Source organism: Boleophthalmus pectinirostris, unplaced genomic scaffold, assembly GCF_026225935.1.
Source record: "Boleophthalmus pectinirostris isolate CB_2022bp ecotype Guang Dong unplaced genomic scaffold, ASM2622593v1 HiC_scaffold_19, whole genome shotgun sequence".
In the NCBI taxonomy this organism is placed as follows: domain Eukaryota; kingdom Metazoa; phylum Chordata; class Actinopteri; order Gobiiformes; family Gobiidae; genus Boleophthalmus; species Boleophthalmus pectinirostris.
Window position 1 is genome coordinate 25,196,171 of NW_026571140.1, and position 15,094 is coordinate 25,211,264.

At 40.2% G+C, this 15,094-nt stretch overlaps 1 protein-coding gene across 1 annotated transcript; it reads left to right on the forward strand.

The window, feature by feature from the left end:
- Positions 1–1,646: 1,646 nt before the first annotated feature.
- slc17a6b (solute carrier family 17 member 6b) lies at positions 1,647–8,076 on the forward strand. The gene is made up of 12 exons (XM_020938925.1): positions 1,647–1,720; positions 3,085–3,340; positions 3,900–4,018; positions 4,707–4,821; positions 5,192–5,279; positions 5,358–5,444; positions 5,928–6,070; positions 6,143–6,292; positions 6,372–6,504; positions 6,840–6,950; positions 7,466–7,593; positions 7,732–8,076. Exons 1-12 carry the CDS (start codon positions 1,647–1,649, stop codon positions 8,074–8,076), a joined length of 1,749 nt encoding a protein of 582 aa, XP_020794584.1.
- Positions 8,077–15,094: the final 7,018 nt, after the last annotated feature.

Here is a 15,094-nt window from a genome sequence, read left to right on the forward strand (position 1 = left end):
TAATTAAATGTATGTTTTAAAAAAAACTAAAAACTTGTGATTTTTTCATCTATTAGAATATAAAAAACATTGTCACAGGGACACATACTCAGTGTTACACAACTTATCCATTTATTTAATTATATATATGGGTTCTACATGAAATGGCAACATTAATTCCCAAATATCTTCTCTGGATTTAAAAATATACTTCAGTGAGGTATATGAGAGGATTTGCTCATTTGGAATAGTCAGGGTGTGTGGTGTTCGTATGTGCACAATCTGGAGCCAGAACTCCATCAAATAATATAAGAGCAAGTGCAAATCACCCTTTTAGGTGGCATTATTAAATATTAAACGCCATTGTCTTCTGAGACTGTAGAAAGCATGAGTTTAAAATAGTCAGCTCAGAAACTTTTTAGATTTCACGTTCAACGCTGCTATTCCTTTTATGACCACCAGGTGGCGTACGGAACCCACAAATAAAAAGTGACAGCTAAATTCTAGATTTTAGTTTTTTTTTGTTTGTTTGTTGTTTGTTTTTCAATCTATGGTACAATATTATTATTATTATTATTATTATTAGTATTGTTATTATTATTATTATTATTATTATTATTATTATTATTATTATTATTGTTGTTGTTGTTGTTGCTATTACAACAGAAGAAGACAACAAGAAAAAAAATGCCTTGCCAAACAATAATGCCAAGTAGCCTATATCTAAATAGTCACGTGCTTCTATCCTAAATTTTCCAGGGAAAGAAAAAGCAGCACGAGGCAGCCCGTGTGAGGATGCGGTTGCCAGGGGGATGGAGACTGGGGAGACGTGAATTATTGATGGATTCCTGAGTTGGGGAAAGGAGCTGGATGTTGAAGGAGGAATCCACTCCCGTTCATTTGGTTTCCATAGCACCGCCCTCTCTAGCTTTTTGCATCTCCCTATAATGCTGTATTTATGTATTTTAAAAAATACTCATCGAAATGTAAATATAGGAAACTGCGTTCTAAATAAATCTATTCACTTAAATAGGAACATTGGATACTATTTTGAAAGTCAGTATTTTTGAACGTTTTTCTTAATAACACATTAACATGGTTCTTAAAAAAGAGTACGCTATTCATTTAAGAGTTAAGACAAATATATTGCGGCTCTGGCCTGCGCTGGCCCGTGTTGCAGTCCAGATGTGGCACGCGGAGCTGACCTCGGTGCTGAGCACGACGTCAGATAAACCTGCGCGCGCCACGGGAGACACAAGCCCGCCTCACTCCCTCTTTGATTTATTCACGCTTCTCCAAACACCACCGTCTGCTCTGTAAAGTTGGCCTTTTCTTTACGTCGATATATTTCTTCTCTCATTTCATTTACAGTGCCTTTACCACATCGACATTTCGTTTGACGGCTTTTGGTTTTGGTGCGCTTGTGATGCCTACTGTACGCGACGCACGAGATGGGCTGCTGCTGCTGGACGGAGGCACGCACCTCGTTTGATTCGCGCTGAACCGAGGGCATTTTTTTACTTTGCAGATCATCCGGTCATTTCGTCCTGTCGGATTCGCGTTTTATTTTAAAAATCGGGTCGTTGTTTTAGTCGGCCGTCCTGCGTCGGAACATGACCAACAGGCTTTAGATATTTTAGACAAGGCCTGACCCACAGAAACTGGACATGGAGTCCGTGAAGAGCCGAGCCGCGACGGGGATGAAGGAGTTTGCGGGGAAGACCCTTGGCCATGTGTACAGGTAAGAACACGGGGTTCTCATGGTCTCCTCAGCTGACCTCTGTGCGCTAAGGTTCAGTGACAACGCTTAATAATTACTGCAGGTCCCACTGAAATATCAGCGATTTAAAAGAAAATGGATACACTAAAATCTCAAACACCTTTAATGATGTAAGGAAATTACACTGGTCACTCCACTGGAAGTGAATTATGCAATCATATGCGCACTGGCCTTGATGCGCGTTGAGTGTGTACATGCGCGTGTGCGTGCAGTGCGTGTACGTAGCCGTGTACGCGATGGCTCTGGCGCGGTTCCGTTAAGATGGCTTTACAGTAGAACAGGGCTAATCACAATCTACGCTCAGAAGCGGGCCTCGTGGGTCTGCTCAATGCAAAGGATTGGAGGCCACACGATAATGTTATAGCCTCAAGTTCAACCAGCGTTTGTTTTGAAAAACATCTTGCCGTTGTGAGAGCCTTCGTTTATTAAAATTAAAATAAATAAATAAAAATAAAAAAAACTACCCTTGATACTATGTCATTATGACATGCGTTAAGCGTCTTTTTATAAAGCTTTTTTACATTGAAACATTTACAACTGTAGGCTTCAACTCCAATCATATTCGGGAATCATCATCCATCTTTAAGGGCGTTACCATTTTTTGCTCTCCAACATATTCTCAAGTTAAAATAACCTACGGAGTCCCAAGATCTTACCAACCTCATAGTGCTACATGCCTTGCTGGCCTGATACTGAATACAAGCTATTTTTTTTACTTTTGGTTATATTCTTGTATTTAGGTGTAATCTTATCTTGCCAATTCCATCCATGTAGTGACATCTGATAGGTGCACATATCTTTTCACTATAAGTCTACATCTGTCCAGGGTGTGTGATCTAGAGATGGTCAGATCGAATGTGACTTTCCCAAAAAGGGGGAAGACTTTGAGGAAAGCCCAGAGAGCGTCTGGAGCTGAGAGCTGCTCGGTTGGTGAATGTTAATGAGGGAGAGATGCTGCTGCAATGCGGTACAGCAGCACGACAGCTTTCAGTTTTCAGGTGGTTTATATGCATACAAATAAAATAAAATGGCCCGATGATAGTGGCTTTTAGGCAAGCACATGGTGGCAAACTGGAAAATCACGCGCGGCGTTAGTCAGTGCTCTCGGGGCCTCTGCCCGTAGTGGTTATATTTTTTACACGAGTTGTTTTGATGCTTGATTCATTCATGTTTAGCTGTTTGAAATGTGCTTAAAACAGAGGAAGTATTCAAAGGGCCTCCTGGGTGGATGGTTTTGACAAAAAAATAAAAAGGTGGACAGGTGGTCTCACTGTAAAGTCTCTTCCAAGATACAGGCTAGACACAGTGCTCTACTCTCTCCACAGGGCGATGGAGAAGAAACAGAATACTGGAGATGTAATAGAGCTAACAGAAGATGGTCGGCCTAAAGAGGCCGCAGAGAAGAAGCCTCCCATCTTTGACTGCACGTGCTTCGGTCTGCCTCGCCGCTACATCATCGCCATGATGAGCGGCCTGGGCTTCTGCATCTCCTTCGGTATCCGGTGTAACTTGGGCGTGGCCATAGTGAGCATGGTTAACAACAGCACCATCCATCAAAATGGAAAGATCATCGTCAAAGAGGTGTGGCCCGGCTCCGCGCTGCTGACGCACACTTCACGTACAGCATGCCTCCACTCTCAGCATCCCCTCAGCGTTCAGGGGAGCTCAAAAGCACAAATGCACACAGGCTTCAGATTGATGAAGTCCGAACATAATGAGTACAAGAAAACGCATATTTAAGTTTACCCTGATCTGAACAGACGACAGAGAGAGGGAGGTTGTCTGTATAGGTTGAAAGGTTTAAGGCTGAAAACCAGTGGCGTAGTCTACCATTTTGAAAAGGCATATGAAAGATGAAAGGCCTGCAATACACTGCATTAAACAGAGAGTTGATGGAGATTGACATCAAATGAAAAATATTGTCACTTTAATGTGCAAATTTGCCTAATTCATATTTAGGGCCATTTAGCCATAGGCCTAAGCACAAATTTGCATAAATACCTCGTAAAATGTGCCTATTTGAAAATACAAGGTAAATGAGGAAGAAATAAATAGAATAACTGCTGTGACAAAATATTAGCCTGCTGGCCATACAAATTAAAATCCGCGATTTGAACGATTTGATATTGTTGTTTAATAGAAAGCCAAGTTCAGTTGGGACCCGGAGACAGTCGGTATGATCCACGGGTCGTTCTTTTGGGGTTACATCGTGACGCAGATCCCGGGAGGATACATATGCTCGCGGCTGGCAGCAAACAGGTAGGCCTATACGCGGTGTCTCCATCTCTGTCATTAAACCCAATGTCAACATGAGCTTATGGAAAATTGTCACCCGAGCACAGGAAAAATACAAAATAAAACAGAGAAAGGCCCAGAGGAGGAGGTGTCCATGCCTTCGAGCCTCTCCGGAGTGGTGTGAGACTGGAGGCGAGGCGGGGGCCGCAGACACACTGCTCCCGGGCGCGGGCTTTGTGCCACCTGTTAATGAGCTCCCGGGGGAGCCGGCTTTAATCTGTCCCGCTCTCAGGGCATAGACCATGGGCCCTGTATTGTCGCCAAGGCAATTTTTTCACAGTGAAATCTATCAGCGCTTCTTTGCTAAAATATGTAGGTTTGGCATTGTTTAGAAAAGTGAAGGACTAACGCATTGGTCCCATCGACTGGAGTCCTCCTGGAGCCTACTGTAATGCTGGCTATCCAGGGCCTCGATCCCAACAAAAAATTTAAAATGTCAAAAAGAAAGGAAAACGCTTCGTTTTTCAACAATTACAACAATTAGATGCAAAATGCCGTGCGCATTTAGTGCACACCACGGCATCATTTGGGTTTCATTGCGTATCAAAGACAAACAATCCTGAACAAACATAGGCCTAGTCATGCATATTTATTTATTTATTTATTTATATATTTAATGGGTAAAATAATGATATAAAAATGTATTTCACAGGGTTTTTGGTGCAGCAATCTTCTTAACGTCAACTCTAAACATGTTCATCCCCTCTGCTGCACGAGTCCATTACGGCTGTGTCATTTTTGTCCGAATATTACAAGGGCTGGTGGAGGTATGTGAGTGTGTGTTATTGTTTTTCCCCGGATTCTCTTCTCAACATTTTTGTTGACTCGATGCTGAAATGTATAGTCTATTTGTAGAGAGTGAAACTGAAGACGGTATTAATCAATATGAGTACTATCACCACAAAAGGTTCATAGATTTGTTGCCAAACAACAAGCGCTCCATGCCAATAGAAGAAATGATTCACTTTTATCAGTTGAAATATTCAATCAACATACTACACATCAGTTAGAATTTTAAAATGAATGATATTATTGTATTGAATAGCAATTGTTCTTCGCTTCAAGAACAGCACAGAAAAAATGTCTCTGTGGTATTTGTTAAAATAGTGAATACAGCCTATATTTTTTCTTTTTAAGGGAGTGACCTACCCAGCATGCCATGGCATCTGGAGTAAATGGGCTCCTCCACTAGAGAGAAGTCGTCTTGCCACCATTTCTTTCTGTGGTAAGTGCCTATAATATTCACGTATTTAAGTGTAAACAGTGTCTTTATATCTGAGAGTCTTGCCTCTATTTGCTTTAGGTTCATATGCTGGTGCTGTGATCGCCATGCCTCTGGCTGGGATCCTGGTTCAGTATACAGGCTGGTCCTCAGTCTTCTATGTTTATGGTAAGAATATGCTCTATGTGTACAGTATGTATATGTCAAATGCATTGAGCTGCTGTGCTTTGGAGATTTAGGTTGAATTGTTCAGTGAAATCCAGTGAAAGTCAAATGGATTTATCTAGGGAGGGAGGCCATATTGATTTTCTCCATCTAATGTTTTGCTGTGTCAATAATTAAAGCACCCATCTGTCTCTCAGGACTGGATAAAGTTAGCCTTACGGCCTAAATTTAATATGAAATGAGAGTGATAGCTGTATACATCATTTTGACAAAATGTAACTTGAGATTGAATTTGCAATATATAAATGATCATAAACAATAATTTAAAATGCAGTTTACACTGTACATTTCAAACACATTAGCAGCATTATTTTTGATAAGAATACCTGATCCTGATCGCAACCATTCAAACTGTATTGTTTGCGATTGTTGTTTCTTGATTTTGTGGCTGACCATAAACTGACCATAAACCATGTCTTTTTGTAGGATGCTTTGGCATGTTCTGGTATTGTTTCTGGATCTTTGTGTCTTATGAGAGCCCTGCTGACCATCCGTCTATTAGTGATGAGGAACGCTGCTACATAGAGGAGAGCATTGGAGAAAGTGCCAAGCTAATGGGGCCTTCTGAGGTATGACCATGAACACCCCTAAAATGCATAGGGTCCACACACATCCTTACTTACAAACTATTCTCGTTGTAGAAATTCAAGACCCCATGGAGAAAGTTCTTCACCTCTATGCCTGTCTATGCAATCATTGTGGCCAACTTCTGTAGGAGCTGGACATTTTACCTGCTGCTTATCAGTCAGCCTGCCTACTTTGAGGAAGTCTTTGGATTTGAGATTAGCAAGGTAAACAATTCTTTTCAAAACCATTTCATCTAAGACTGGAGAAATTGAAATAATCCCCGTTAAATCTTATTTGGTTTAGGTTGGTGTGCTTTCTGCTCTACCCCATTTGGTAATGACCATCATAGTGCCCATTGGCGGCCAGTTGGCGGACCACCTGCGCAGCAAAAACATCCTGTCGACCACCACTGTCAGGAAAATGATGAACTGTGGAGGTGAGAGCCTAGACTCCAGATGAAATCACATGTCCACACCTCTCATTTTGCCCAGTCCAGAGGTGTTAAAATCCATACTATTTTTGTTTTGACGACAAGACTCTGCAACAATGCTATGTACACTAACAGCTTTTTTAAAAACTGTGGTTTAAAAATCTGTTCAATAGCAACCCTGTGATTGTGAGTGAGCATTGATCTTGTATCTGACACTTACGTAATTGAGTGTGGTCCACGAATCATCTCTAATTCAATTGGCACTGAGCTTTGGCCAACAGCCGTGGGCCTATTGTGCTGCACTGTGCTGGTGCCTGTGACCTTGTGTCTGCCTCCGTCAGGGTTTGGCATGGAGGCCACGCTGCTGCTGGTGGTTGGATATTCACACAGTAAAGGAGTGGCCATCTCTTTCCTGGTGCTGGCTGTGGGCTTCAGTGGATTTGCTATATCAGGTTAGAAAAAAAACAACTGGTATGTATGCATCGAATAAAAAACAGTCATATGTGTTTATGTTCAGTGTGATTAGTCAGTGTTCGCCAAGACTGAGTTATTATCATATCTCTTTTAAGATAAGTATAAAAAAACATGTTTATCACTGCTAATATACTGTCTAATCCTCATTCATTCAACAGATAGATCAGTGTAGTTGAAAGACACACTCAGTGCTGCTGCTATCAGGCAGGAATCATGTCTGTGCTCCAAATCCTATTTCCTATTGTCCTTGCTCTTTCTTATGGAGTGTTTAATAATTCAGTGCTGGCTGTCTCCAGGGACCTGCCAGCAGGCAGCTTGCAGCCGCGGCCAGTGAGGGCACTCCTCATTCAGGCTGTCAGAGGCAGAGTGGGGGAGGAGGCTGGAGCTTGAATGTGGCTCTCATTTGTGTTTCTTTCATGAGCCTCCATAAATAAAGGAAATATTACACTGTATTATACACAAAGTAGTAAAATCATGCATGTGCTTGTTATAGGTTTCAATGTGAATCACCTGGACATTGCTCCTCGCTATGCCAGTATCCTGATGGGCATATCTAATGGTGTGGGTACACTGTCAGGGATGGTGTGCCCTCTCATTGTTGGCGCTATGACAAAACACAAGGTAAATGATTACATCTGAAATGTTTGGAGTTATTTATAATCTACGTTTAGGCAAAGTGTAGTATAATTACATGTTTGCATAGTATGAGTGTGAAGTGAATTACTTACCAGTTGTTGTTGCCTTCTCTTCCTGCCTTAGACCCGAGAGGAATGGCAGTATGTGTTCCTGATAGCCTCCATGGTGCATTACGGAGGGGTGGTGTTCTACGGGATCTTTGCCTCAGGAGAGAAGCAGCCGTGGGCCGACCCGGAACAGACCAGTGAGGAGAAGTGTGGGTTTATCGATGAAGATGAGCTGGCGGAGGAGACCGGGGACATCACCCAAAACTATGGCGCCTTTGGAGGAGCCGCAGCCAAGTCGTACGGAGCGACCACACAGGTGAACGGAGGCTGGCAGGCCAACTGGGAGAAGACCGAGGAGTATGTCCAGGAGGGAGCACAGGAAGGAGGCTACGGCTATAGCCAGGACGAAGGATACTCCTAGACCAAAACATAAAAGCACACATCACTAGCACAAAAGTAGACTTTTTTCATGAGTGCGTGTACCAATTTAGTTGTACATCAGCAAATGAGAAGTACAAACTACAATCCATTTTTGTGTTCTTTGCACAAACTAAAAAAAAAAAATCACAAAAAATGACCAACTTGATGTAAAATGGCTAAATCATATTAAAAGATATACAAGTTCATGGCAGTCTAATGCATATCCGATTGGCAGTCTGTAAATGTATTAATATGCATATTGATAATAGGTATAATTACTTGGAGTGCAGTTGTGTGTAAATGTGAACCTTTCCACATCATCAGCGTGGCTGTGAAGCCTGGAGGTTAGAAACAGTTCATAAGCGCCAAACCGTATACAAAGATGTGGTTCTTGTGACAGTGCATCGTACAAGCCAGCTAACCCAATGTATAATACTAAATATGTCACTGCACAGCATTGTAAACAGAACCTAGGCACTGTCGTGGTAGATTCTACTGTACTCCTGAATGCACTGGAGTTATGTCCTTTAAATGCACAATATGATATTTTCTTTGACTTATCTCTAGCTTTTGTGTACAGGCCTCTAACATGTACGAGTGTGGAGGTTTGGAGAGTTTGATCATGTCTTGTTTTGAGCTATGTTTAAATGTTAAGAAGAGCATCAAAAGCAAAAAGGAAGTCTCACAAATATCTGCTACATGTTGTAACACAGTACCTCTGCAAGTGAGAGTGATTCTGTCATCTGCATCTATCACATGGTGTTGTGTGGAGAAAAGCCATTCAGTTCACAGTCTAGCTGTTACCAATGCATTGTTTAATAAAATATACATTATATATATATATATATATGAAACAAATATAAAGATAGAAAGCACATAGAACATGAGTTATAGAGATTTATAGATAAATGCTTGTTACTACTCACACACCACCTTATGAGGGGATTGTGCAATTAAAATTTGAGTAACCATACAGTATCAAGAATTCCAGAGAGATTTAATACTTAAGACAGATATCTTTATATCTTGCTTAATTGCTCGCCTACTTGATTTATAAATCAATGTTTTCCAAACAATCTTGTTGGAATTAATAATCACAATTTTACCAGGATTTTAAATTCATCATGGCAGCTTAGCTTCTAACAAAAAAGTGGAGAATCTAAAAGAAAGAATATTAGATATATTGTATATGATTTTATATGCAAACATACTGCAGAAACATGGCTTCAGATTTAAAAAATAAATAAAAATCAAAAAGTATAAAGTGAACATTCCTCAAAAGTATTTGAATGTTTACATTTGTGTGTACTTGTGTATATGTTCATGAACAGGGGATTTCTCTACAGAGACACTGAGCACAAAGGGCAATCACAACAGTGTGCATTTTGGAGAAGAGCTTATTAGAAAGCAGCCGTGGGTTTGTGAAGTCTCATCTTCACAGGTTTGAATCAGATTGTGCACTTAAGGTCTAAAGGGGCCAAATGTCATTTTCACTGTCTGTGCTTTCATTCAGCACTTCACAATGTAAATGTGTGTGTATTTATGCATGAAACTAAGTGAAATGTGTGTCTTTTATGTTTCCTTTCAACACTGTTTTTTTTGCATAATATTTTTGTTGGTCTTTGTCTCAGAAACTGTTACTTATGCTTCAATTTCTTTGCACAATTTACCAAAGGTGTAGAGTACAGCTGGTTTTAACAGAATGTCCAACTAGTGGTCAGTCTGGGGTCCCCACAAGCAGATGACTCCAAACATAACTCAGTGTACAAAGCAATAAACCTAAAGTAACAGTTCGAGTCAAACATCATGAATGATTATTATGTCTTTGAAGCATTTGTTTAAACGTGGTGTTTTGTGTAAAACAAATGTAGAAAAGACACTTGTAAAGATAAAAATATATGTAAAATATATAGTAATAGAGCCCTAGACAAAGATCTCAGACCATGTCTTTGACTTTGCGACAGGGCTGCTCACCAGATGAGAATGATAAAAAGAGCTCCACGTGAAAACGGCTGCTCTTCTTCATGTTCTTGTTTCTGTTTTCCACGCCCCCCTCACACTTCCCCTTACCTCCTCCATCATCATCCCACTTTGGGTTCTACATCTCAAGCTCCTGACTTAACCAAATGTACCCACTATTCCCCTTCACAACCTCAACGCTCACTATCCTCAAGCCGGCCATTGTCCATTTTCAACAATTGTGCAACTTAAAGTAGTTCAAAGTTTCCTGTTTTGTGCCTCTGGAGTTACAGTGTGATTTTATGGCTTCTGTTGCTGTGTAAATTGAGAGGTTTGTTGATGTCAAAATGAAATACTCTATATCCCCTTTTGATAAAAAAAAAAAAAGCAAAAAGAAACTCTTTGTTTGGCTCTTTTGTTGATTCAAGGTTTCAGTAACAGAAGACCAGTGCACATGGAGTGTACAACCTACTTTTACTACAAAAAAGAAAAAAATTCATTAAGTGCAGAGGAAATGCACATTTAATGGCAACCCTCCTTTTCTGTCAGTAAAATCAATAAGGTTAGTTTCCAGGATTGTCCAGGACCTATTGGCTTCTCTAACCTCTTAATAGAGATGAGGGGAGGAGGAGCACTTATTGAGCTATTTGAAGGTGTAATTTAGATTTAGGAGTCAACACCTCATCCTTTGACATCTGGTGTAAAGCACAAAGATTATCAGAGAGATAGTTGAAAATATACAGGGCATAACAATGTGGATTAGGTCAGTCCAATAGATTAAATACACTTATGATAATACTATTCATTGGTATCATTGGTTGTCCATGTCAGATTTGCATCAGGGCATCAGGTAACAAAATAATCAGGTATACAATTAAGTGCACCACCATCATATAATATAGCTCAATAATACATTTCATAGCATTCTGGTAAATAATAATAATAATATTATATGTTAAATGTTTAAATACACATTTTAATACATTTTCACAGTTCTGATCGTGCACTCTCCCCATGTTTTATTTGATTTCACAAAAAGAGGTACACCGTTTTCTGTTTTTGCCCTTCTCTCTGACGTCAAACAGCAGCAGGGCCTGTGAAAGCCAAGGTGACACAGAGCAGAGTTTGATTGATGCCTGACTTGTGGATGTGGTGTTACAAACATGATTTCTGCCCCCTCCTGTCTCTGCGCCTTGTTATTTTGACTCTTGTCTCGGCTCAGCTCATTGCTTTTGTTAATTTGACAGGCTCAAACATGCCCACAGCCCATCCCTAAATGCTATTTTCTCACAGTCAACCAGCCATAACCAGCATCCCAACACAGCGCAACCAAGGGCGGTGACCCATAGCCCTCCCTGTGACCACCACCCTGCCTATTACAATACTATACCTAGCCCCTAGCCGCAGTTTAGCCTGATGACAGTGTATGTAAGAAGAGATGGGATGAGGAACAACATAAAATTTTGATTATGTATAATAAATACATTTTGGGCTCACCATTTTTGATTTACATTATTCAATATTTTTTTAGCACTGCTTTTCGGAAATGTAAGTCACCATCACTACCAATGTTTGTCCAGTACAATCGTAAACACATAAAAAACAAATCTCACAAGATAATGTTTCTCATGTGTGCACAATCTTGAGGCATTTCAGTCTCGCGAGATTTTGTGGCACAAGATCTTGTCCCATGATCCCTGGCAAAGACGTCAGCAGGCCGCTCCTTAAACAGTATTTAATGTGTCTATTTGCATTAGCGGAGACAAATATAGAGTGTGGACGTGCGCATACGTTTGTGGTCTTAGACGGAGGTGTGGGTGTGGGGCAGGTGTGTCACAGCCTGTGGGGAGTGAATGGGGAAAGATGACTATGTCATTAATGACTGAAGGTTGAGCTGCTGGTGCTGTGTTCACTCCCAAAGGACATATGTGGCTCATAAATAAGGTCCTGATTTGCACAAAGCCCCCCATACTCCCTCGCCTCGTACCTCCCTCTCTCCCACCACAATATCAAAAATACATAGATAAAAAAAGCATTAATAAGCAATAAGTGTGTTCAAACTAACTATAGTAACATTGCCAGCCTAGATCTTGTTTTGATCCTTCTTTTTTGCAAAAGATTTCAGTAAGACCAATCTTGACAATTATTAATTAAGAATATTCTGTTACTAAGTTATGCAAATAAAGTATAATGAAGTAGGGCTGAACAATATGTACACAGAGAATAGCAAACATGTTGTGAAATGCATGTTTTTCTCCAATAAGTTTAGCAACTCAAATGTAAATGCCCCTCTTGTGTGGTTTTTCAATGGACAAACAGTGACAATATTGTTTTTGCAGCCTCTCCCTCTCCTCTCTGTGCAGTCACACAGCCCCACACGTGAGCTGTCCATGGTGCTCAGTGAAAAATCTTTGCGAAACACAAGCGTGACAACAGACGCACAAGCACCGCCCAGATGAGGAGACCACTACCTACATCATATTAGAGTTACTCGATTATGGAAACAATATCATACCGCTTCTTTCGAGCAACATTATTTAAAATCGACCAAGATTATTTAAAACAGTAGATTGTGGTCTTGTATTTATATCAGAAAAGTATTTTGGTTTTAAAAGCTTGATTACAAAACATTAGGGGATTTGCTTCAGGTATTCAGGGGGACAGCAAGTTAACATATAATTTAGAGCAAAACTTATTGTTTTGCTTGTTTGTTTTAAAGACATTTAACATTTTTGTGATTTATTGACTGATGTCCTATATCATACCTTGTTATACAGCAGCTCTTCTTCACAGCAGGCTCTGGGTGGACTGTGAGTGGTTAAGGCCAAGCAGCAGGTTCCTCCTCTGGCACAGATGGAGGAGCATGATTGGCTGCACATGCTAGCTCTTAGCACTGTCCACACGGCTGGTATAAATTTAGCACCTCTCCTCACATCCTCACCTCCTCCTCGCATGTAGCAGCATCCCACCTTCTCCACAGGAAGTGCGTCAAACATCGTCGAGGGGGAGCCTCTGGGGCAAGGCAACCTGCAATCAGGAAGTCACAAGGCCCATTATAAACAACACAAAGGTGCAACTAAAATTTAGTTAACAATCTTTCCATTCAAAGCTAATTATTTCTCTAAATTTCTAAATTATCTATTTTATGTTGCTGATATTTTACAGACATCAAAAAGAACATTTAAAAGGTGCACTATGTAGTTTTCTGATGGGAGTCTGTCGCTTGCTTGAAAATGGTATTGCTTCGCCTGGAATGTTCCACAGTATGATATAAATCGATACAGCGTTTTTTGTTGGGGTTTTTTTTCAGTCACCAGTTTGTCTCTATGGAGATGACTACATTTTATTTCATTTTGTGGAACACTGGATCATCCATCTAAAAGCTATAGTAAGTCAACATTTGTGACAAACAATACTGGAAAATGACCAACAATACAATTATGATAGAAATGTATTGAAATCAAGAGTGAGTTCTCAATGTGAATTTTAAAAACACTCAAATGCAGAAGAATTATAAACTGCTTAAATAATACAATAACATGGATTTCACAACATATTGTAGAGGTCTAATCAACACAAATAGCATATTTTATACATTTAGGCCTGGATATATAATTGTGTGCAGAGGATATAATTTCTTAGAAAGCCTAAGCCCAAATATTTCAAAATAATGCATCAAGTAGACGAGACAGGAGACATCTATGCACCTGAGGCACCTGCGACTGTACAGGATATGTGGATGTATGTGTGTGTATGTGTGTGTGTAAGTGTGTGTCCTTGACTGCCTTCCCTGATGGTTGTGTCCAGATGGGAGCATGTGAGAGGGCTGTGAGAGGGTGCATGCTCGTGTGCTTTGGCTGAGGAGGGGGTATTCTCCTAAAGCCACGCGCCAGGCCTCCTTTTGTCCTCTGCTCTGTCACCGATGGCTTCACAGTGGGCAACACAGGCACTCCAAATCTCATTAAAAAGCGAGAGATGGTGAGATGGGGGAGGGCTTCTATAGAGGGCGGAACTGGAAAGCATAAAAAGTAGTACCTTGTTGCAACTATTGTCAAGATTATTCAGATAATCAAAAACTACGATAAGCACGGTGATACTTTTAGAAAAAAAGTTAGCTAAAAATGTATTTATCATCCAGAAACCAGGTCACACACTTGAGGAATGGTAATGTTAGACCAAAAAAATTTAAGAAAATTAAGGTTTTCACTGTTGTTTCCTACAGTGTCAATAATCATGAATAATTGTTAAATTGTGATATTTTTCTCCTAAAAATCACAACACTAAATCTGATATCGTGACATCAGCAGCTGTAACTAAATGAATGAGATTGATAAGTATTTCCTAATATAACAATCTTTGTTAAACACATAGTATACAGTATTTTCTTCCTACCTTATTGATTTTGTGCACTGGACCATACCATGTCAATGTGATTTCGATGTGACAGGTCTGATAGAGAGGTCCCAAAGCCACGAGACAATACAAGGACAACCCTATCATTGTCAGTTCTTTTGTCCAGCGTTTAGAGACAGAGGCTGGCTGCAATTGCTGATCAAGATAAGCCAATTATCTACAACAAAACGTGTTAAACAGTTTGGATCTAAAAACAGTCCTTTATTCTCCTGTTAGACCATTTACCATAATTGCTGTATGAATGGCGCAACATCCAGCCCTCTGCAAGAACCTGCAATTTACCCATTAAGGTTCAAATAGCCTAGAAATTACAAGCAATTGCACTCTATCCACCGCAGTGCCTATAATGGCCTCTCAATTTAGCAAAAATAGCCAAAGCAGCATTTTACCTTTGAGTATGCTGTAGTAAATGTATCTAAAGTACTTTTTAAATTGATTTTGTTTAGCGTCACTGTCGCTTTAAGAGCCTAGACCTCAAGGTGGGTGCATGGGTTAAAGTGAACGCGCACACATTTACAATATAAAATGCTGTTTCGACCTGCGCCATATTTCTTTACACTGAAAATGATTATCTGAATTATATTAGTTCACTGGGCTCTTTACTGCTGCCCTAAAAGTACTATGCCTATATGATATGTGAATAATAT